Here is a 15,793-nt window from a genome sequence, read left to right as displayed (position 1 = left end):
TGTTCGGAGCCCAGCAGAGCAGGAGCTGAGCAGGGTCTTGGAAAGCAAGGCGGACAGCAGATGCTGGCCATGGGCCCTGCATGGGCTCTGCTGGCCCAGGGTGGGCGGAGGGGACAGGGACAGACACCTGGGTGCCATTCTTTTCAGATCAAAGAGCCACCAGTGTGGAAGACACTACCATAATGTGTCCTGGACCGAGGATCGATCAAGCTGGACAGTGAGTGCCCGTGGTTCTGGATCCTGGGGACAGTGTGGCCTGTGTTTGTCACCCTCTCATGTCCTGACTCTGGGTGTCTCCATCCAGGCAGCACAGGTCTGCCTGCTCCGGGCTGGGGCGCCCTCCCCACCTGCCCCCGTGGTGACCCCCAAGGTGCCAGGGACACACAGAGGCCCAGGCACTGCTGAGGGTGGACGTGGGAGAGGATGGGCCGGGAGCCTTTCCTCTGGGTCCCCTTGCTGGCTGGGATCACCTAGTGAGTGACAGAAGCGAGGACAGTGACGCCCTGCAGACCTCTCTGCCATTCAGCTGTGGCCAGGATGGCACCATGAGCCACGAGGACGCTCACTGCCCGAGCCGTACCCCTGCGAGCTGACCTTGCAGTGGCCTGGAGGAGACCTCAGAACGCACCCACCCTCCCCCTGGGAGCTGCAGGAGCTGGGGTGGTGAGAGGGGGCCCTGGGCTGCGGCGCTATCCGCCCTGTCTCTGTCCCCATCCAGGGAGCTGTCTGTGGAACTCAGCCTCAACAGCGGCGCCAGCTTCATCGGGAGCAAATCCAACATCTCCAGCACCGACTGTATGAACACCAGGGTAGGGCCGTGCCCAGCCTGCGGAGAGCCCCGAGATGGACACAAACCCACCTGGGGAGGTTGAGGCAGAGGGTCCCAGCAGCACAGAGAGCAACACAGCACACTGACCTGGGGCCCCAAGTGGGTTCTCCCGGGCTACCAGAGGCGGAAAAAGCTGCTGTCTAGAGCTCTACCAGGGGTCCAGGGCACCCAGCCCTGGCACATACGTGTTGTAGGCACAGAAATTGGGCTCCACCAACTGGGTAGGAGTGTGTGTCACTAAATCAGGGCCCCAGATGCGAATGTGGATCCAAAGCCACTCGGGACCCTGCCTGAAGCCCACACGGTGACAGCCCTGTCACCCGCCCCATCATCTGCACCCTCCCTACCCTCTTCATTCCACAGCTCCCAGCAGCCCCTCTGGCTAGTCTGTCCCTGCACAGCCTCCTCAGGGCCACCCGGGACAGCTGTGGGAGGACAGCACAGCCAGGAGAGGGCACAGGAGCACATCCGGGCTCTGCCAGCCCACGGCCACCCCGTCCCCTCTCTGCTGCCCGTGCTCTCAGCCCAGTCCCCTCTGCAGCCCCCTTAGACCCAGCGTGTGACTAGGGAGGCTGGACAGACAGCCAGTGTCCCTTCACTCTGACAACCAAGGGACAGCCCCATCCCTTCACCCATGTGCATAGGGCCGGAGCCCCCAAGTGCCCGGGCAGAAGGGGGCTCCCTACCCTGTGTGAAGGGACCCACTGAGGCTCAGAGAGGGCGGGATGAGCCCAGGACACAGACACAGGAGGGGGACAGAAAGGCCTGGGGGAACCTGGGTCTCTTGTCCTCCCCAGGATTCCCAGCAGCCCCACCTCCCCACATCACACCTGTAGTTTTCTGAGTCCTCAGGACGCGCTGTGCTAGGTCTGAGAGCCGGAGTGAGACAGGCGCCGGGCGTCCTTGTCCTGGCGGAGCCCAGAGACCTGAGCTGGGCGAGGTGTGGCCTGCAGCCTGGGGACCAGCCCCGGTCCCTGCCTCACTGTACTGTGTCCCTCATTTCCGGCAGGCTAGGAACGATCTTTGGAGAGCAGGAAACAAGGTGGGCCCTCGGGAAGACGTCCCCGGCCGTGCCCGGGGCTGGGCCTTGGTGCCATTGGCCTCACCCTTTCCCACAGAAACTGTCGACCAGCATCAAGTCCTACCTGAAATACCTGCCACTGCTGCTGCTGATTCCGCTGCTGCTGCTGCTGTGCTGCTGCTGCTGGTGGCTGTGGAAGCGGAGGGTGAGGGCTCCCTGCTGCCCGGCCCTGCACACGGGAGCCCTCAGGACATGGCCGTGAGCTGCCTTCCGCCTCCCGCAAGCGGCTCTCCTAAGCGGGGCTCTCCCCAGCCCATCGTCCAGGAGAGAGGACTCCCCGAGAGTGCTCACCAGGACATCTGCAGTCCTCAGGAGGACGCATACCCAGGAGTCTGTATGGGGTCGGGGACAGGGTCCCCACAAGCGCTGATGGCCCCGATGCAGGGCGGTGCTGACCAGGGAGGCGTGGCCTGGGGTGGCTGTGCCATCAAAGCCACAGGGACCTGTGCATCTCCATGCAGCAACACCACTTCTTGTCACTGAGCATGGAGTGCACAGCCATGCTGGGCCAGGTGGGAGAGGAAGGGCAGCTGCCATCCTCCCATGGGAGCCACCTTTGCTTAGGCACAGGCAGGGACATAGCCAGGGCCCGGGCACAGTGGAGCCGCAGTGCAGAACAAGACTGGTACCCGGGGAGGGAGAGCCGAAGCACTGGGCAGCAGGGGCGGAGGAAGGAGCATGGAGCTGGAGGAGAGGGGACGTCCACCCACAGAGCAGGTGCCCAGCTCTGCCCAGGGAAGTGGCCAGCAGGGACAGCAGTGAGGGCAGAGGACAGGAGTGTCCTGCAGTGCAGGAGGGTTGGCTGGCGACAACTGTGTGCCAGTGTGTCCAACAGCCCATCTGACCCAAACCTCCGTTTGGGTCAGATGGGCTGTTGGACACAGTGGCACAGGGACAGGGTAGCCAATGGACACCCCGAGGCCGTGTCCTGCTGGTGCCCTAGACCAGGGTCCCCTGGGCTACAGGGCCCAGGCAGAGCCCGCCCCAGCACCCCCTGCTGTGTCTGTCTTCCATTCCAGCAACGAAAGCGGTCACCTCCTCAGCCTGTGCCTGAAGTAAGTGGATGTCTGGGCCCTGACGTAGTCACACACCCAGGACTGCGCTGTCCTTCCAGAGGGGCACTGAAAGCCTGTGACTAGGGTGCCACATTCACCTGAGCAAAGAAGGGGGCGGAGGGTCAGGAGGGTAGAAGACTCCATGACATCCCCAGAGAGCACCTCCAAGCGCCAGCACCTGCTGGCCCTGGGACCAGGTCATCGGCACAGGCCATCTGGGAGCCCTCAGTGACACCACAGCGACACCCACATTCTTAGCCCTTACTATGTCTCTCTATGTTCCAGCCAGAGAAGGAGCCACCAAACACATGCCGGAAGGAAAAGGTGAGCCCACTTTGCACCCCAGTGTTGTCCCAGGCCCATGGGGGATATTGACTATCACATGAGGCTCCAGAAAGCCCGTGCCCAGGATCCCTCACCCCACCTGGGGCAGAGGGCCAGGAGGACAGGGCAGGGGACTCCGTGACGTCCCCGGGCAGCAGCCCCGGCTCCATGTCCTGCTGCCCTAGTCTTTGTCACAGACCCAGCACCTTGGGGCCTGTTCCGGTAGTCTCCGTCCCTACTGACCTGCCTGGCTGTGTGATCCCAAAGGTGCCTCTGGGATCTGAGGGCTCAGGGCTTTGGGAAGGGCACACTGGCCCCGTGTGCGCCCTGGCTGCCTGCTGAGCATCTTTGGATTCGTCTTCATGCCCACCTCCTGCAGGGCAGGGCTGGCTGGGTGCAGCCTCAGGACTGCAGGGCTGAGGATGGAGGTGTCTGGGGGCTGGGCTGTGAGGGCACCCCCAGGGGAGCACAGGGATGGGGTGGGAGGCAGCCTGGGGCTCAGCTGGGCTGGACCAGAAGTGCTGAGTGCCTGGGCCAGGGGACCAGCTGGGGGTAGTGGGAAGCAGGGTGCTGCCTGGGACCTGTGCTGTCTGCATTGTGGCCTGAGGAGGTGCATCTGCCAGGGGGAGGGGACAGTCAGTGGCCAGTGCCCTGATCCCTGCAGACCCAGCCAGGCTTCTGCCAGCCAGGGCAGCCTCGGGAGACTAAGGCCCTGCTGTGGGCTTGGGGCAGTTGGAGACCAGGGGAGTTTGACTGTCCTTTCATGTGGGGCCCTCCCGTCACTCGGGTGCTGCTCAGTGCCCTTTGTGTCACCCCAAAACCTTAGCTGATCCCTAGTGCAGGTGCCAGGGCAGAGCCCCAGGTCCCTGCCCCCAGAGCCCACAGACAGGTCTTTTTCACTTCTAGGATCAAGAAGAGGATAAGCGGCCTCCTCCCCCTCCCGCACAACCCCCTCCCCAGCCGCCTGTGAACACAAGCCCCACAGTGATAGTCTCTTGCTGTGGGTGCGGGGCCAGAACTGCAGAGGTAAGAAGGCCTGGAAGGGGCTATGACCCGGGCTGTGGCTCTAGAGACAGCAGCTCAGGACCCTTGGCCTGGGAGGGGACGGGGCCCTGTGGTACTGTGTCTTTGGTGTCAGTGGACAGCCGGAAGCCTGGCCATGTCCATACTCTGTGCTTCCTGAGTTCCACATCTGTGTTGCAGGACAACCTGGATTCCTGCTGCACCTGCGTCTACCCAGGCTGCCAACAAATGCCGATGACGTGGAACCAGCCCAGAGCCCCGGTGAGTGGCACACTGGAAAACTCCCCTGGGCAGAATGGCCACTGCTTTGTTCCTGGGACTGCGGCTCTGGGCTGAGCCAGGCCCATGCTGAGGGAGACCCCAGGATATGGACAGGGTGCTATAGCTCCCCAGATGGTGTCTGGTCTTGGCACCCACATCAGCGCTATGTTGGTGACCTGGCACAGGAGGACTGGAGGACCAGTGTGGAACCATTTACCAGATATGTCATTGTCTGGCAACCATGGGAGAGGCCACATCCTTAGGGTTCCTTCCTTGGAATTTCCTAACACCGAGGGCTGGTACTCACCACGTCCTCCTGCGGGCCAGCTGCAAGCCTAAGATTGCCCCTGTGTAATCCTCGATGAACTGCATTGTAGCTGAGTGTGTTTACGGAGGGGACAGAAGCCCAGAGATCTTGCATGACACAGTCCGGGTGGGAGACTTCGGGTCTTGGACTTGAGCCTGGCTCTCACCTCCCCACAGCCCAGGTCCCTGCAGGGTCAGCCTCAGCACTGCCTGCTCAGGCCCAGGTCTCGGAACCCCGCTTCTGGGTGGTCTCGGGTCCACAGCCCGGCCTCCTGCATAGACTGGGCTTGGGGGAGAGAGTGTTCAGTGCCCAGGGCCCGTGTGAAGCTGCAGTGGTCTTGCTCCCTGAATCTGGCGACTCCGTCTCAGTGGTCAGGCATGTGGCTATCTAGCGGCTCTGTGCTGGCTGGACACCGCAGTGCTGCTCAGGAGAAGCAGCTAGGCACTCCAGGCCCCCGGATCGGCACAGGGCTGCTTGGTGCAGAGACTCTGGCGTGAAAATGCCTCCCCCCAGGCAGAGGAGGCAGGAGAGCAGGGAGTGGACCCTGGAAAGGAACCCAGAAGGGGAGGCCCGGATCTGAAGACAGTGTTGACACGGAGGCCTGTGGCCAGGGGCCCAGTGACTATAGAGAGCTCTAACAGTGGCCCAGCTCTGCCAGGCCCACACTACCATCTCCGTAGGCTCACATTGCAGTCCCATGGAGAGGAGCCCTGTGTCACCAGAGCAGAGGCTCAAAAGGGGACAGGAAGTTACCCCAGGTAGTCAGGGCCAGCACCCAGGGCTATGTGCAATCAACCCAGGTCTCTCCTGAACCTGGAGAGGGACCCTGGCCGCCCTCTTCCTCCTGCGTCACCATCTCCTCTGACCTCCCTCCCTGCCGTAGTCCTGGAGGCCTTACTGTGGGTTTCCTAAGGTTTGGGCCACGCACCCAAGTCCAAGGTGCATCTCCTGTTCCCTAAGACCTTAAAAAGAACTGCTCCCAGGAGCCCCCTGTGGAGTGCACAGCACCCCAACACCAGCCCGGCCTGCTCAGCTAGCTCAGCCAGAGTCCCCCTCCCAGGGTTTGCCTGGTGCTATAGAACAGAAGCGGCCTTTACACCCAGCGGGGCACGTGAGGCTCCTGTCTGGTGCAGTCCGCTGGAAGCCTGTCTGGGAAACAGTGCCAACCCAGTAACTCACCCCGGCACAGGGTGGCACCATCAGCCAAGCATCCTGCCAGGACAGACTTTGCTGCTGCTGCATCTCTGCAGGTCACCTGTGCGGTCCACACCTCTTTCCCCAATCTCTGCTCAGAGCCTCACCCAGCATTAGGGTCCTGATAGGACTGGCAGGGACCCCTCTAACCTCCTCCTCCTCCTCCTCCTCCTGGAGTGGGGTGGCCACTGGCCTGGGGGTGAGGATGAGCTTTGGAGCTAATGAGCCTGTTCACATGGACCCAGCCTTGGACTTAGAGGAGCTGCTGCCCCTCACACTATCGACGGGTGCAAGCAGGTCCCTGACGCTGAGATCAGAAATGCAAACTGATTGAGTGGGGACTTTGTCCTCAATCTAGAGCAGCGCAGAATATTAAAAGAGAGGAGACAATTAGATAGGAAAAGGGTTGAATGGGGCACAGAGGGAGTCACCACAGAGCAGGCTGTGGCGCTCTCTGAGGACAAAGGGCAGGTTCTGCCTGATAGAGGCTCTGATGGGCAAGGGCTCTGGGGCTGAGGCGAGCTGATTTATTTTGTGAGAGTGCAGGGGTTGAGTAAACCCTTACATGCCTGAGCTTTGGCACAGACTTTAGGGAGGGAGAAGCCATAGGGGCTTCTGGGAAGGAGGTCTGCACAGCTTTGGACTGTCAATGACTGCGCTGTCTCTAGACGGGGGAGCTACCGCAACCCTCCCAAGTCCAGCATAGCGTCTCTCACCCTGTCCTCCACCTTCGGGTCAGGTTTCTACTCTGCTTTCTCACTGAGCCAACTTGCGGACTTTGAGTTTTCCTGAGGATTTGGGACACGGTGGGTCTGGAAGGGAAGTAGACTAAACGTAATCAACGGAAGGCCAATCTGAACAACCTGGGTGACTTCAACAGGGTCCTAAAAGTCGCAGTGTTCTCAAAAGTATGATTTGTAGCATTTTTAAGATTTAGCACATTGTAACTTAGGAAATTCTAAAAAGGCTCAGTTTACCCTGAGGGGGGGTTCGTGAACAACAATACAGGAATCCAAGCAATCAAACTGATAAATTTGGAATTTAATTAACCAAGCTCAGGACCATTCATCTACAGAGTCCCTGGTTCAGGGTCCAAACAAGAGACCCCGATCTGGAAAGTTATAGAGTTTTTAAAAGAGAGAATCACAAAAGACATCCTGTTGGAAACAATTCAGCTTGAATCTTTCATTAATTTTTGGTTGACACCTGTATCCTGCTTCTTTTGTTGAACAGGTTAATTTTTCTCCTGTGGGTACAGCTCATTCTGTTTTTCTCATGGTTCTTATACCCTGAGTAATTTTCCATTTTCCTGAGTTAAAGACAGAGCACCAGTTAAATGCAAGGCTCAAGATGGCGTCAGTTATGCCAAGCCACAACAACCCAAACCTCTCTGCTTCTGCAGCCAAAGCAGGCCGTTTTGTTTGATTGCAACTTTTGTTAAATGCATGCGTCTCTCTGCCCCATGGCTGGCAGCTCCCCAAAGGAAGGTTTCTCACTGTGCCTTTTCTGGACACAGAAGAGAAGGAGCAGCTCTCAGTCCAGTTCCTTAAGCTTCAATCAAACTCCCCATCACATCAAGGTCGGAGTTCTCTCACCTACCCCAACGCAGCCCAGTGCCTCTTAGACCAGGCGGGAAATCAGGCTAACAAGGTGAAGCTCACTCTCTCTCCCTGAATATGATTCCTGCAGCAAAGGCACAGCCTTTGCAAGGACCTCCTCCCTCTGCGGCCTCCTGGGGCCGTCTGGGATCGAGAGGACATTCCATTCTCACAGCAGCCACCAGGGGTCGCAGCTTCCTCTTACATAAACTCTGTTCTGAGTGCTTCCTACAAATAGATGCTTTTCATCAACCCAACAAATAATGTTGAAAGGAATCTAGGTTCTCTGCAGAGCAGGGTAAGCCGCCCACAGCCACAGGCCAGGGGACCACAGGGCACACTTCCCACAGCCCGGCTCCAGGCTCCCCCTCCGTTGTGCAAGGCAACCACCACGCTGCACTTTGCAGCGCTGGAAAGTCAGCCTCTGATGTTAGTGATGGTCGTGGAGTGGCAGGCTTGTCGCTGTGCAGTGAACTGACCCAGGGGAAGCAGTGTCCCCGGCATCACGCTGTCAGAATGAGATCTGTGAAAACATCCGGAAAGTCCACCTTTCTGCCCAAAATGTGCTACATGCAAAACAATCGTGCATAGTCCATCTTGACTTTCATACTACTAGGCAACCTGCTAACTTCGAACTGTGTCTATTATTTACCGGGAAACAGTCGTTCTGAGAGCCGTTGCAGCTTGGCGATAGATGGGCCGCAGGATGCATTGAGGAGCAAGGACCTCCTGGATTCTTCTCCTCATGAAGGGAGCACCTGTGATAGAGCCAAACTGTGGCTCTCCACTGCTCAGGAGCCCTAATTAACTGTCCTGCAAGCCAGTGCCATCAAGGAAAGTCTCGGGTACTAGCTAAAGGTTTCCATGGCAGCAGGCGGCCCTCTAACTCTGCCCCTGCCCCCAACGCATCCCCATGCAACAATCAGGAAATAGAGACAGGAACAGAGCTCCCAGCACTGGCAGCAAAAGCAAGTGGCCAAATTCCTGCTGATCACTGTGAGAAATGTCCTCTCACCAGGGATTGGTTGAGAGATGTCAGAAATCCCTGTTTGCTGGCTTAGATCTCTGAGTGCACATTAGAGTAAATAAGCAGACAGATCTAGGGCTGGGGATTTAGCTCAGCAGCATAAGCGCCTGCTTTGCAAGTGGGCAGTCCTGAGTTCGCTACCCGGTACCAAAAAAAGAAAGATCTGGAAATAAGCAAGGTAGTTTCCATTCTGTTCCCAGAAATGATAAAAACCCAAATGCCTCTGCCACAAAAATATACCCACCCACAATGAAAAGACCACAAAGCTTTACTCATCATGGTAAGAGAAAGTTTGAAAATATAAAAGCCACAATGTCACTTTTTCCCAGAGAAATCCATACTACTTTAGTGAAAACTGTAATCAAACATTTTAAGGAATTTGACCAAAATGATTCCAAAGTTCACCCCCAAATAATAAACTTAAGGAATTTTCATAAAGAAAAAGTAGTGAAGGAAATTTTGCCTAATCCCAGGTCAAGACCTGAAGCTCAAACAATTCAAACAACTCAAATAATTCATAAAACCACACCCCCAAATCAAATCAAGCAGCCTCCGCCTGGAACCAGCAGGCTGTGCTGTTACAGGAGTCCCCTCCGGTGCCCAGAGCAGGCACGCGGGCACTCTCGGGTGGACTTCTGTGTGTTTACTGCGTGCTTAATGGTTGTGTAAAGTTTGATTTTGCAAAATTTAACAAGCTACCGGGGACTAAAGCTTCACCTCGCGATGTAATAGAATAAATCCCAAATAGTTTCAGACATCACATAGATAAATAGTACTACTGATAGCAAGGGAAATAAAACACCAGTGGATTATTTCAGCACAGAGATCTAGGTAAGCATCACAGCCCAAAGGATCTCACAAAGGAAAACAGTCACAGGCCCCACTGTCCCCATTAATTCAGCAAAGATTATTCCACGTCAGGCACTGGGGACACACTGAACCAGAAGAAAGCCCCACCGTCACGATGGGTTTACATTTTCTTTGGGGAATGTCAGGAGGTGACAAACGAATGTCCAGAGAATTAAGAGTCATCAGCATGCCGGCAAATTTCTGGTTGGCCAGAGCAGACTGACATTTACTCTGAACACAAATTGGTAAGCATCAGTGAGTGGAGAGCAAGTCAGAGGAGCTCCTTCCAAGCAGAAGAAGCCACCGGTGCAAATGCCCTGGGGCAGCTTGAACTCCGTGAAGCAAAAGACAGGAGTCAAACACGGTCTTTGTCAATCCAGGGGTCAAGTTGTTCTCGACAGCGCTCCTGGTCACAGGGACGTGGAGGAGGGAGACAGACACCCACCAGCCGTGCAGTTTGGAATGTTGATGGGAACAAGCTTTGTTGAAACAGCAGTCTTATGTCTGGGCTCATAGACAAAAGCTCTCTGACAAACGAATGGGCGAATAGATGCATGGATGGATGAACACGCCCAGGAAGATGCAGCCCTGCGAGCAGATCCGAGGCCCTTTCTGATATAAGGAGGCTTTTTGTATCTGATGTATGTGAAAGGCCAGGAATCTATTTTGGGGACAGTAGTGGTGGGTGCAGAGGAGCCCCTGGGGCGGTTTCCAGAGCAACCACAGCAGAACCTGACTTGGCCACGCTGGGTGGCTTGACCTCGCCTAGCTCCACGTTTTCCGTCTCTCAAAAAAAAGGATAAAAAGCATCCCCTGAAGTGTTGGTTACTTTGTCTCTGTCCCTGAGCCAATAAACCCAACACCTGAAATGAAGGAGAAAAAGGTTTATTTAGCTCACAGTTTGTGGAGGTTTCAGTCCATCATCAGCTGGCTGCGAGGCAGGATGACGGAACAAGAGCAAAAACGGGCAAGGAAGAACAAGCCTCTTTTCCCCCCTTATACTGTTCCCCCCTTATACTGGAAGCAGGCCACCACCCTGGGGTGGGAGTAGCACTCCGCTGGCACAGGCTGAGGATGTTTACAAACTGAGCACCCTGGCTGGCCCCCTGCTGAGTCTCCTAGTCAAACTTCCAAACTTCCCAAGGTATCAACATTGCATGAAGTTACTAAGAATGCAGGGTCACACCATGCGGAGATAAGGGACAGTCAGGTGCACCAGCAAAGCCACATGACCAGGCGTCCCCAGGTCCTGTCTCCCGATCCAGTCCAGGCCCATCTGGTAGCAGATGCCCTCTTCCGGGTCAGGATGGCCGGAGACATTCTGGCTGCTCAGCTGATGGGGACATCAGGAGAGCCGCCACCTTCCTGGGGCTGTCCCGGGCCCACAGGAGAATTCTAGAGCTGATCTTTCTCTCTAGATACTATTTCCCTTCTGCACTTCTCAGCGTGAAGCCCCGCAGTAGGAGTCTCTGAGACACAAGGTGCCCCGTACGATGGCAACTGGCACCTCTCCTGGGGTGGGGACTGAGATGGTCCTCTTTCTGCCTGAGCGAGAGAGTGCAGAGACAGCAGACAGATCTGGACTGGGGAGGAGACTCTCCATCTTCAGGGTTTGCCCGGCCAAGCGCTGTTGCCTCCCAGGCAGTTAGTGTAAAAGTGTGCACCGGACAAGACTGTGTCAAAGCCAGCTCCAGTACAGAGAGTGAATCTTTCAAGAACAAATGAAAATCCTTCAAGCCCTGGTAGTTAGTTTTAAGGGTTTGAGCCCAGCGCTTTGCTTGGATTAGTGTACTTGGCCCAAATTCATTTGCTGTCTGTTTGAGGACTTTTGTACAGCCTGTGACCAATTTTCCCCAGTTGCACAGAAACTGTTGTGACTGTCAGGTGTTTTAATGTCAACCTTGCCTAGTCTCGACCCGTTTATCCTTACAAAGGAGAATCTTTCCTTTGGAAGTCAGAGTCCCCCACTTCCTCCAAGATTGAATGCCTTGTTGGCTTTTAAGCAGCTACACAATGTGCAATACTTAGGTGTTCACTTTTGCTCTTGAAAAACGTTCAGAAACAATCAGAATAAAAGAGTCAAACTACTTATAGATACATGTAAAAAAAAAGTGAAAGCAGAACAGGAGAATTCACAACCATGTTAAACTAAGCGTGCAGCTAAAATGAAATATTTCATCAGGCATGAAAAACCAGGAATTTTCCAGAAAACACTTGCCATCCGCACAGACAGAAGATGAGTCCTTGGAAACCAGAAAGACACTTAGCCTCCCTCCAGAAAAGGCTCCCAGAAAAGTGACAGGCCCAGAGGGATGTGAGGTTCTTTCACTAAGGAAGCCTCACGCCAAGCAGATCCCCGATGAACGCAGTGGGGACTCCCAAGCAAAGTGAGAGGGGCTCCAGCTAGGAGAAGATGCATTGGGCAAAAAGGCGGGAAATGCGGGCCCGAGGTGGTCCCCCAATTCGCTGATGTCCTCTACAGGTGGCTCCATTTCTAACACCAATACAGCAAACTAAGTCACCGGCAGGGATTCCCCGTGATGACCAGTTTACTGGGGAGACGGAGAGCCTGGTAACGGGAGCGTGCACGGCGGGGCCCTCTACGGGTGGATTTAAAGAGCCAAGCAGAGGGAAGCTAATAAGGGAAGACAGGGATTGTGTCCTTATTTTGAAGCAATACTCCTTGGTCACAAGGGCATTCCGGGATCAGTGACAAAGGGCGGCTTTGGGAGCACGGGTGGTGGATGGGTATCTTTGTATGAGTGGTTTTTGGGATAAGGGATGCGCCTTTGGACACCTGCGTCTACTGGGTGCTGCAGAGCATGCATTTGTAAACCCACCACCCACCGATGTGAAAGCTTCACGGCTGTGGTCTGGCAGAGACTTTTGCAGTTGTGCTTCTGGGACAACCACGTGCGAGATCCTGTCCTTCGTAAATTCAGCTTTCTCTCCTTTAATTGTCATTTTGATACGTGCTTGACACAAGTGACTCCACTTGGATTGCGGTTTGATTTGAGTCACATGCAGTCTCAACAAGGAAGGCCCACAGCGCCCGTCCCGATGGGTCCTGACCTCCCCGCTGGCACCCACAGCCTCGGGCCCGACTCCCATGGGTGCCTTGGTGACCGTACCCCTCTTCTCTTCCTTACAGGGAAGGTGCACCGACATCACCCTGTTAAGCGCCCCCTGCGCGCAGGGCTCCTGTGGCCAGAAGATCTGCCTCCAATCCAACAGGAAGTGCTGCCAGCCCACACAGCCAGCCTATAGCTCCAGGACCTGCCACCAACCCAACAGGGAGGGCTACCCTGTCCCACGGGCATCGTACAACCCGAGGATCTACCTGCAACCCAGCGGGAACTGTTTCCCCGCCCCAGAGGTCCCGTACACCCCCAATATGTACCTGGTGCCCAACCAGGAGAATGTCCCACGCAACATCTACGCTCGGTGCCAGCTCCCGGCCAAGTGTTCCGACTGCACCTCCAGGGTCCTCCCGCTGCTCTCACCCCTCACCCGGAAATCTGCGGAATCCTTCAGTCCCTCGAAATCCTACCGCTCCCCTTCCAGATCCAAAAAAATCTATGACTAAGATCTTTGATACTGAATTGAACGTAACGCTTTCTGTCCTGGTTCATCCTCAAAAGGCGCTGGGTTTCATTGCCAAGCAACAAGTGGTACCCACCTAGAGATGCTCCAATCTGAAATGTACCCCAGCTGCCTCTGCCAGGACACGCACCCTGGTGTGCTGTGGTGCCAGGCAGGAAAGAGGCTTGTTCCCACCCACACTGTCACCACCAAGGGGCCAGGCTGCCCAGTTGTCCCTAATCCATCCTGAGCACCTCCCATCTGCCCCCCAGCTACCTCCAGCTTGACAGGTAAATTTCTGTGCAGTTTGCACACGCAGAGAAAGGCCAGGCTTTGGACTTGACTCAGTGTGGGTTTAACACGATGGGCAGCGATGACCACACTGTCCCCACGTTTGCAAACTGACTGGGCTGGCTGGAGAGACTTGTGTCACATATGGAGGGTCGTTTTCTCTGGGTCCCTTTCCAACCTTTCATTCATTCTGGGAGTGGCTCTTTCTCCCCCTTCTCCAGCTTCTCTGTCCTGCGCCATCCAGAGCTGCCACGGTCTGGGTCCCATGCCTGGGTCCCGCCTTCTGCCAGGATGGGAGCTGGGTGTCTCCCACCCTTCCTGGCCTCTGCCCTCCGGCAGCACATCTGTCTCTCCCTGCACTCCACAGAAACAGAGTCACAGCGTGGGGATTGGAGGAGGGGCTGTGACCTGGGGCTGGACAGGCTGGTCTGGTCTGGCTCCCTAAGAGACTCGGCCCCAGAGCAGCGGTAGGAGGTTCAGAGAATAAGCAGCCCCTCTCAGGAAAGGACTGGGGTCTCAAGTCCCCATCAGGGCACACCCCCAAAAATCAAAGAGGCCGGGCCTGAAACCCAGGGCCTCCCACATGCCAGACCAGTGGTCTGCCTCTGAGCCGCAGCCCCAGGGCAGCACACAGGCTGCTGCCGGACTTCAGAGCTGAACCGAGGCAGTGCCCACCCAGCGTCCAACCACAGAGCCCTCTCCTACAAAGGGGCTGCCCGTGGCTGTGCTCGGGGCCTCGTGAAACCTTGGCGGGTGTGGCCGTGGGCGGGGCAGGCTCCTCCAGAGTTGTCCTCTGCATGCTGAGAATCCTGACTATCCAAGTCCAGTGAGTGGCCCTGCCACCCGCCTCCTTCATTCTGTGCCTTTCTGGCACCACCTCGCCTTCTCCTGTCCCCTTGGAAGCTGAGCTGTGAGGGCAGGCAAAGGCCCTTAGCTCTGCCTGCCCCACCCCTGCACAGTTTCTCCCCAGGTCTTGCCTCCTGCCTGCTGTCCTCCTCCTCCAACTGGCCTGTGCCCCTTAGGATGGGAAGACTGAGCCCAGACAATGAGGTTTTCTTACAGATCTGGAGGCTAGAAATCCAAAATCAAGGTATGTTTGCTTTCCGCTACTGTAACAAAAAATACCTGAAATCATCAACCTAAAGAGAAAAAAGATTTGTGTTTGAGGTTTGAGGCTTGGTGGCTTCAGTCTGTGGCTGAGTGGTCCAGTCGCTTTAGGGTCTGAGGTAAGGCCACACGTCGTGGTGGGGAGAATGAGGTGGAGCGAACTCTCTACTCCTGGTGGCTGGGAAGGGGGAGGAGGGCTCAGGGTCCCCATCCCATTCCAGGCCGTGTCCCCAACCACCTATAGCCTCTCCTGAGTCTGCCCCACAGAAGTTCCCACCAATCCCCAACAGTGCCAAGCTGGGGGCCCAGCCTTACACACACAGGTCCTAGAGACACCTCAGATCCTATCCGTGGTATGAAGTGGGCACAGTCCAGGGGCTCTGAGTGCCCAGGAGGCCTGAGGGCAGGTGGCCACTTTCCCATTACCTCTGCCCACGGTCCTCCCGCTGCCTGTGTCTGTCCCCATCTCTTCTTTGAGGATCCCAGCCATCCTGGATGGGGTACAGCCCCCTCATGGCCTCATTTAATTTAATTCACCTCCGGCAGGGCCCGTCTCACTGGGTGAGGTCGTGGACACACTGCCTGCTCCCCCACTCCCGAACTCCTGAGCAGCTGCTGCCACACAGTGGGGTTGCGGCATGGGACGGCGGCTCAGGACCCAGCAGCCCAGCCACCCATCAGCTGGTGACAGGACTGTGGAGAAGTGTCATTTCCTCTAACCGTGAAGAGCCAGGGTGGTGTGGGCCAGCATCCTGGTCACCTGGGTGGTGGCTCCAGCCTTGTGATCCGCAGAGGCTCTGGGGCTCTGGGGCTCCAGGCCAGAAGAGGTTCACCTTGGGAGCCCAATCTGACCCGGGAGTCAAACTCAAGGGAGCAGTTTCCCAGCTCGCCGTGGGTAGATGGGGCATCACAGGAATGCAGCGATGGCCCACAGAGAAGATGGCCTGGGAGGTGCCCCGGGGGTAGGAAAGTCCTTCCTGCCCAGCAGGGCCTCGGGCATCTGATAGCCAAGAGCCGATAAAGAGGGGGAGCCAGTGTGATGGTAAATTGGCCCAGAAGGTGGCGCTCCAAGCTTATATTTGTTACTAGGGCTCCACTCAAACTGGATTTAAAGTACAGACTTCCGTCTTGTTATTTAGCTGGTTTTGTTTCCATCACGTGTCCCCATACCCGTCACATCACCTTGCAAACTACTGGAGCTACCCACCCCTTGCTGAACCTGGAGGTGTTTATTTAAAACCCGGGCGGTCAGGAGTTGCCGGGGA

General features: G+C 56.5%; 1 protein-coding gene across 1 annotated transcript in view; it reads left to right on the top strand.

The window, feature by feature from the left end:
- Positions 1-13,134, top strand: part of Antxrl (ANTXR like) — a 28,017-nt gene extending 14,883 nt beyond the window's left edge. The window contains exons 11-18 of the mRNA XM_063233517.1: positions 148-217; positions 719-809; positions 1,948-2,055; positions 2,930-2,965; positions 3,251-3,289; positions 4,196-4,315; positions 4,493-4,573; positions 12,700-13,134. Of these exons, the coding sequence (XP_063089587.1) occupies positions 148-217; positions 719-809; positions 1,948-2,055; positions 2,930-2,965; positions 3,251-3,289; positions 4,196-4,315; positions 4,493-4,573; positions 12,700-13,134 (980 nt within the window). The remainder of the gene's footprint in view (positions 1-147; positions 218-718; positions 810-1,947; positions 2,056-2,929; positions 2,966-3,250; positions 3,290-4,195; positions 4,316-4,492; positions 4,574-12,699) is intronic.
- Positions 13,135-15,793: the final 2,659 nt, after the last annotated feature.

Source organism: Cavia porcellus, unplaced genomic scaffold (assembly GCF_034190915.1).
Source record: "Cavia porcellus strain 051 isolate PalLab524CR breed Dunkin Hartley unplaced genomic scaffold, mCavPor4.1 scaffold_23, whole genome shotgun sequence".
Taxonomy (NCBI): domain Eukaryota; kingdom Metazoa; phylum Chordata; class Mammalia; order Rodentia; family Caviidae; genus Cavia; species Cavia porcellus.
Note: the sequence above shows the minus strand (reverse complement) of the source record. Positions and strands in the feature narration are given on the sequence as shown.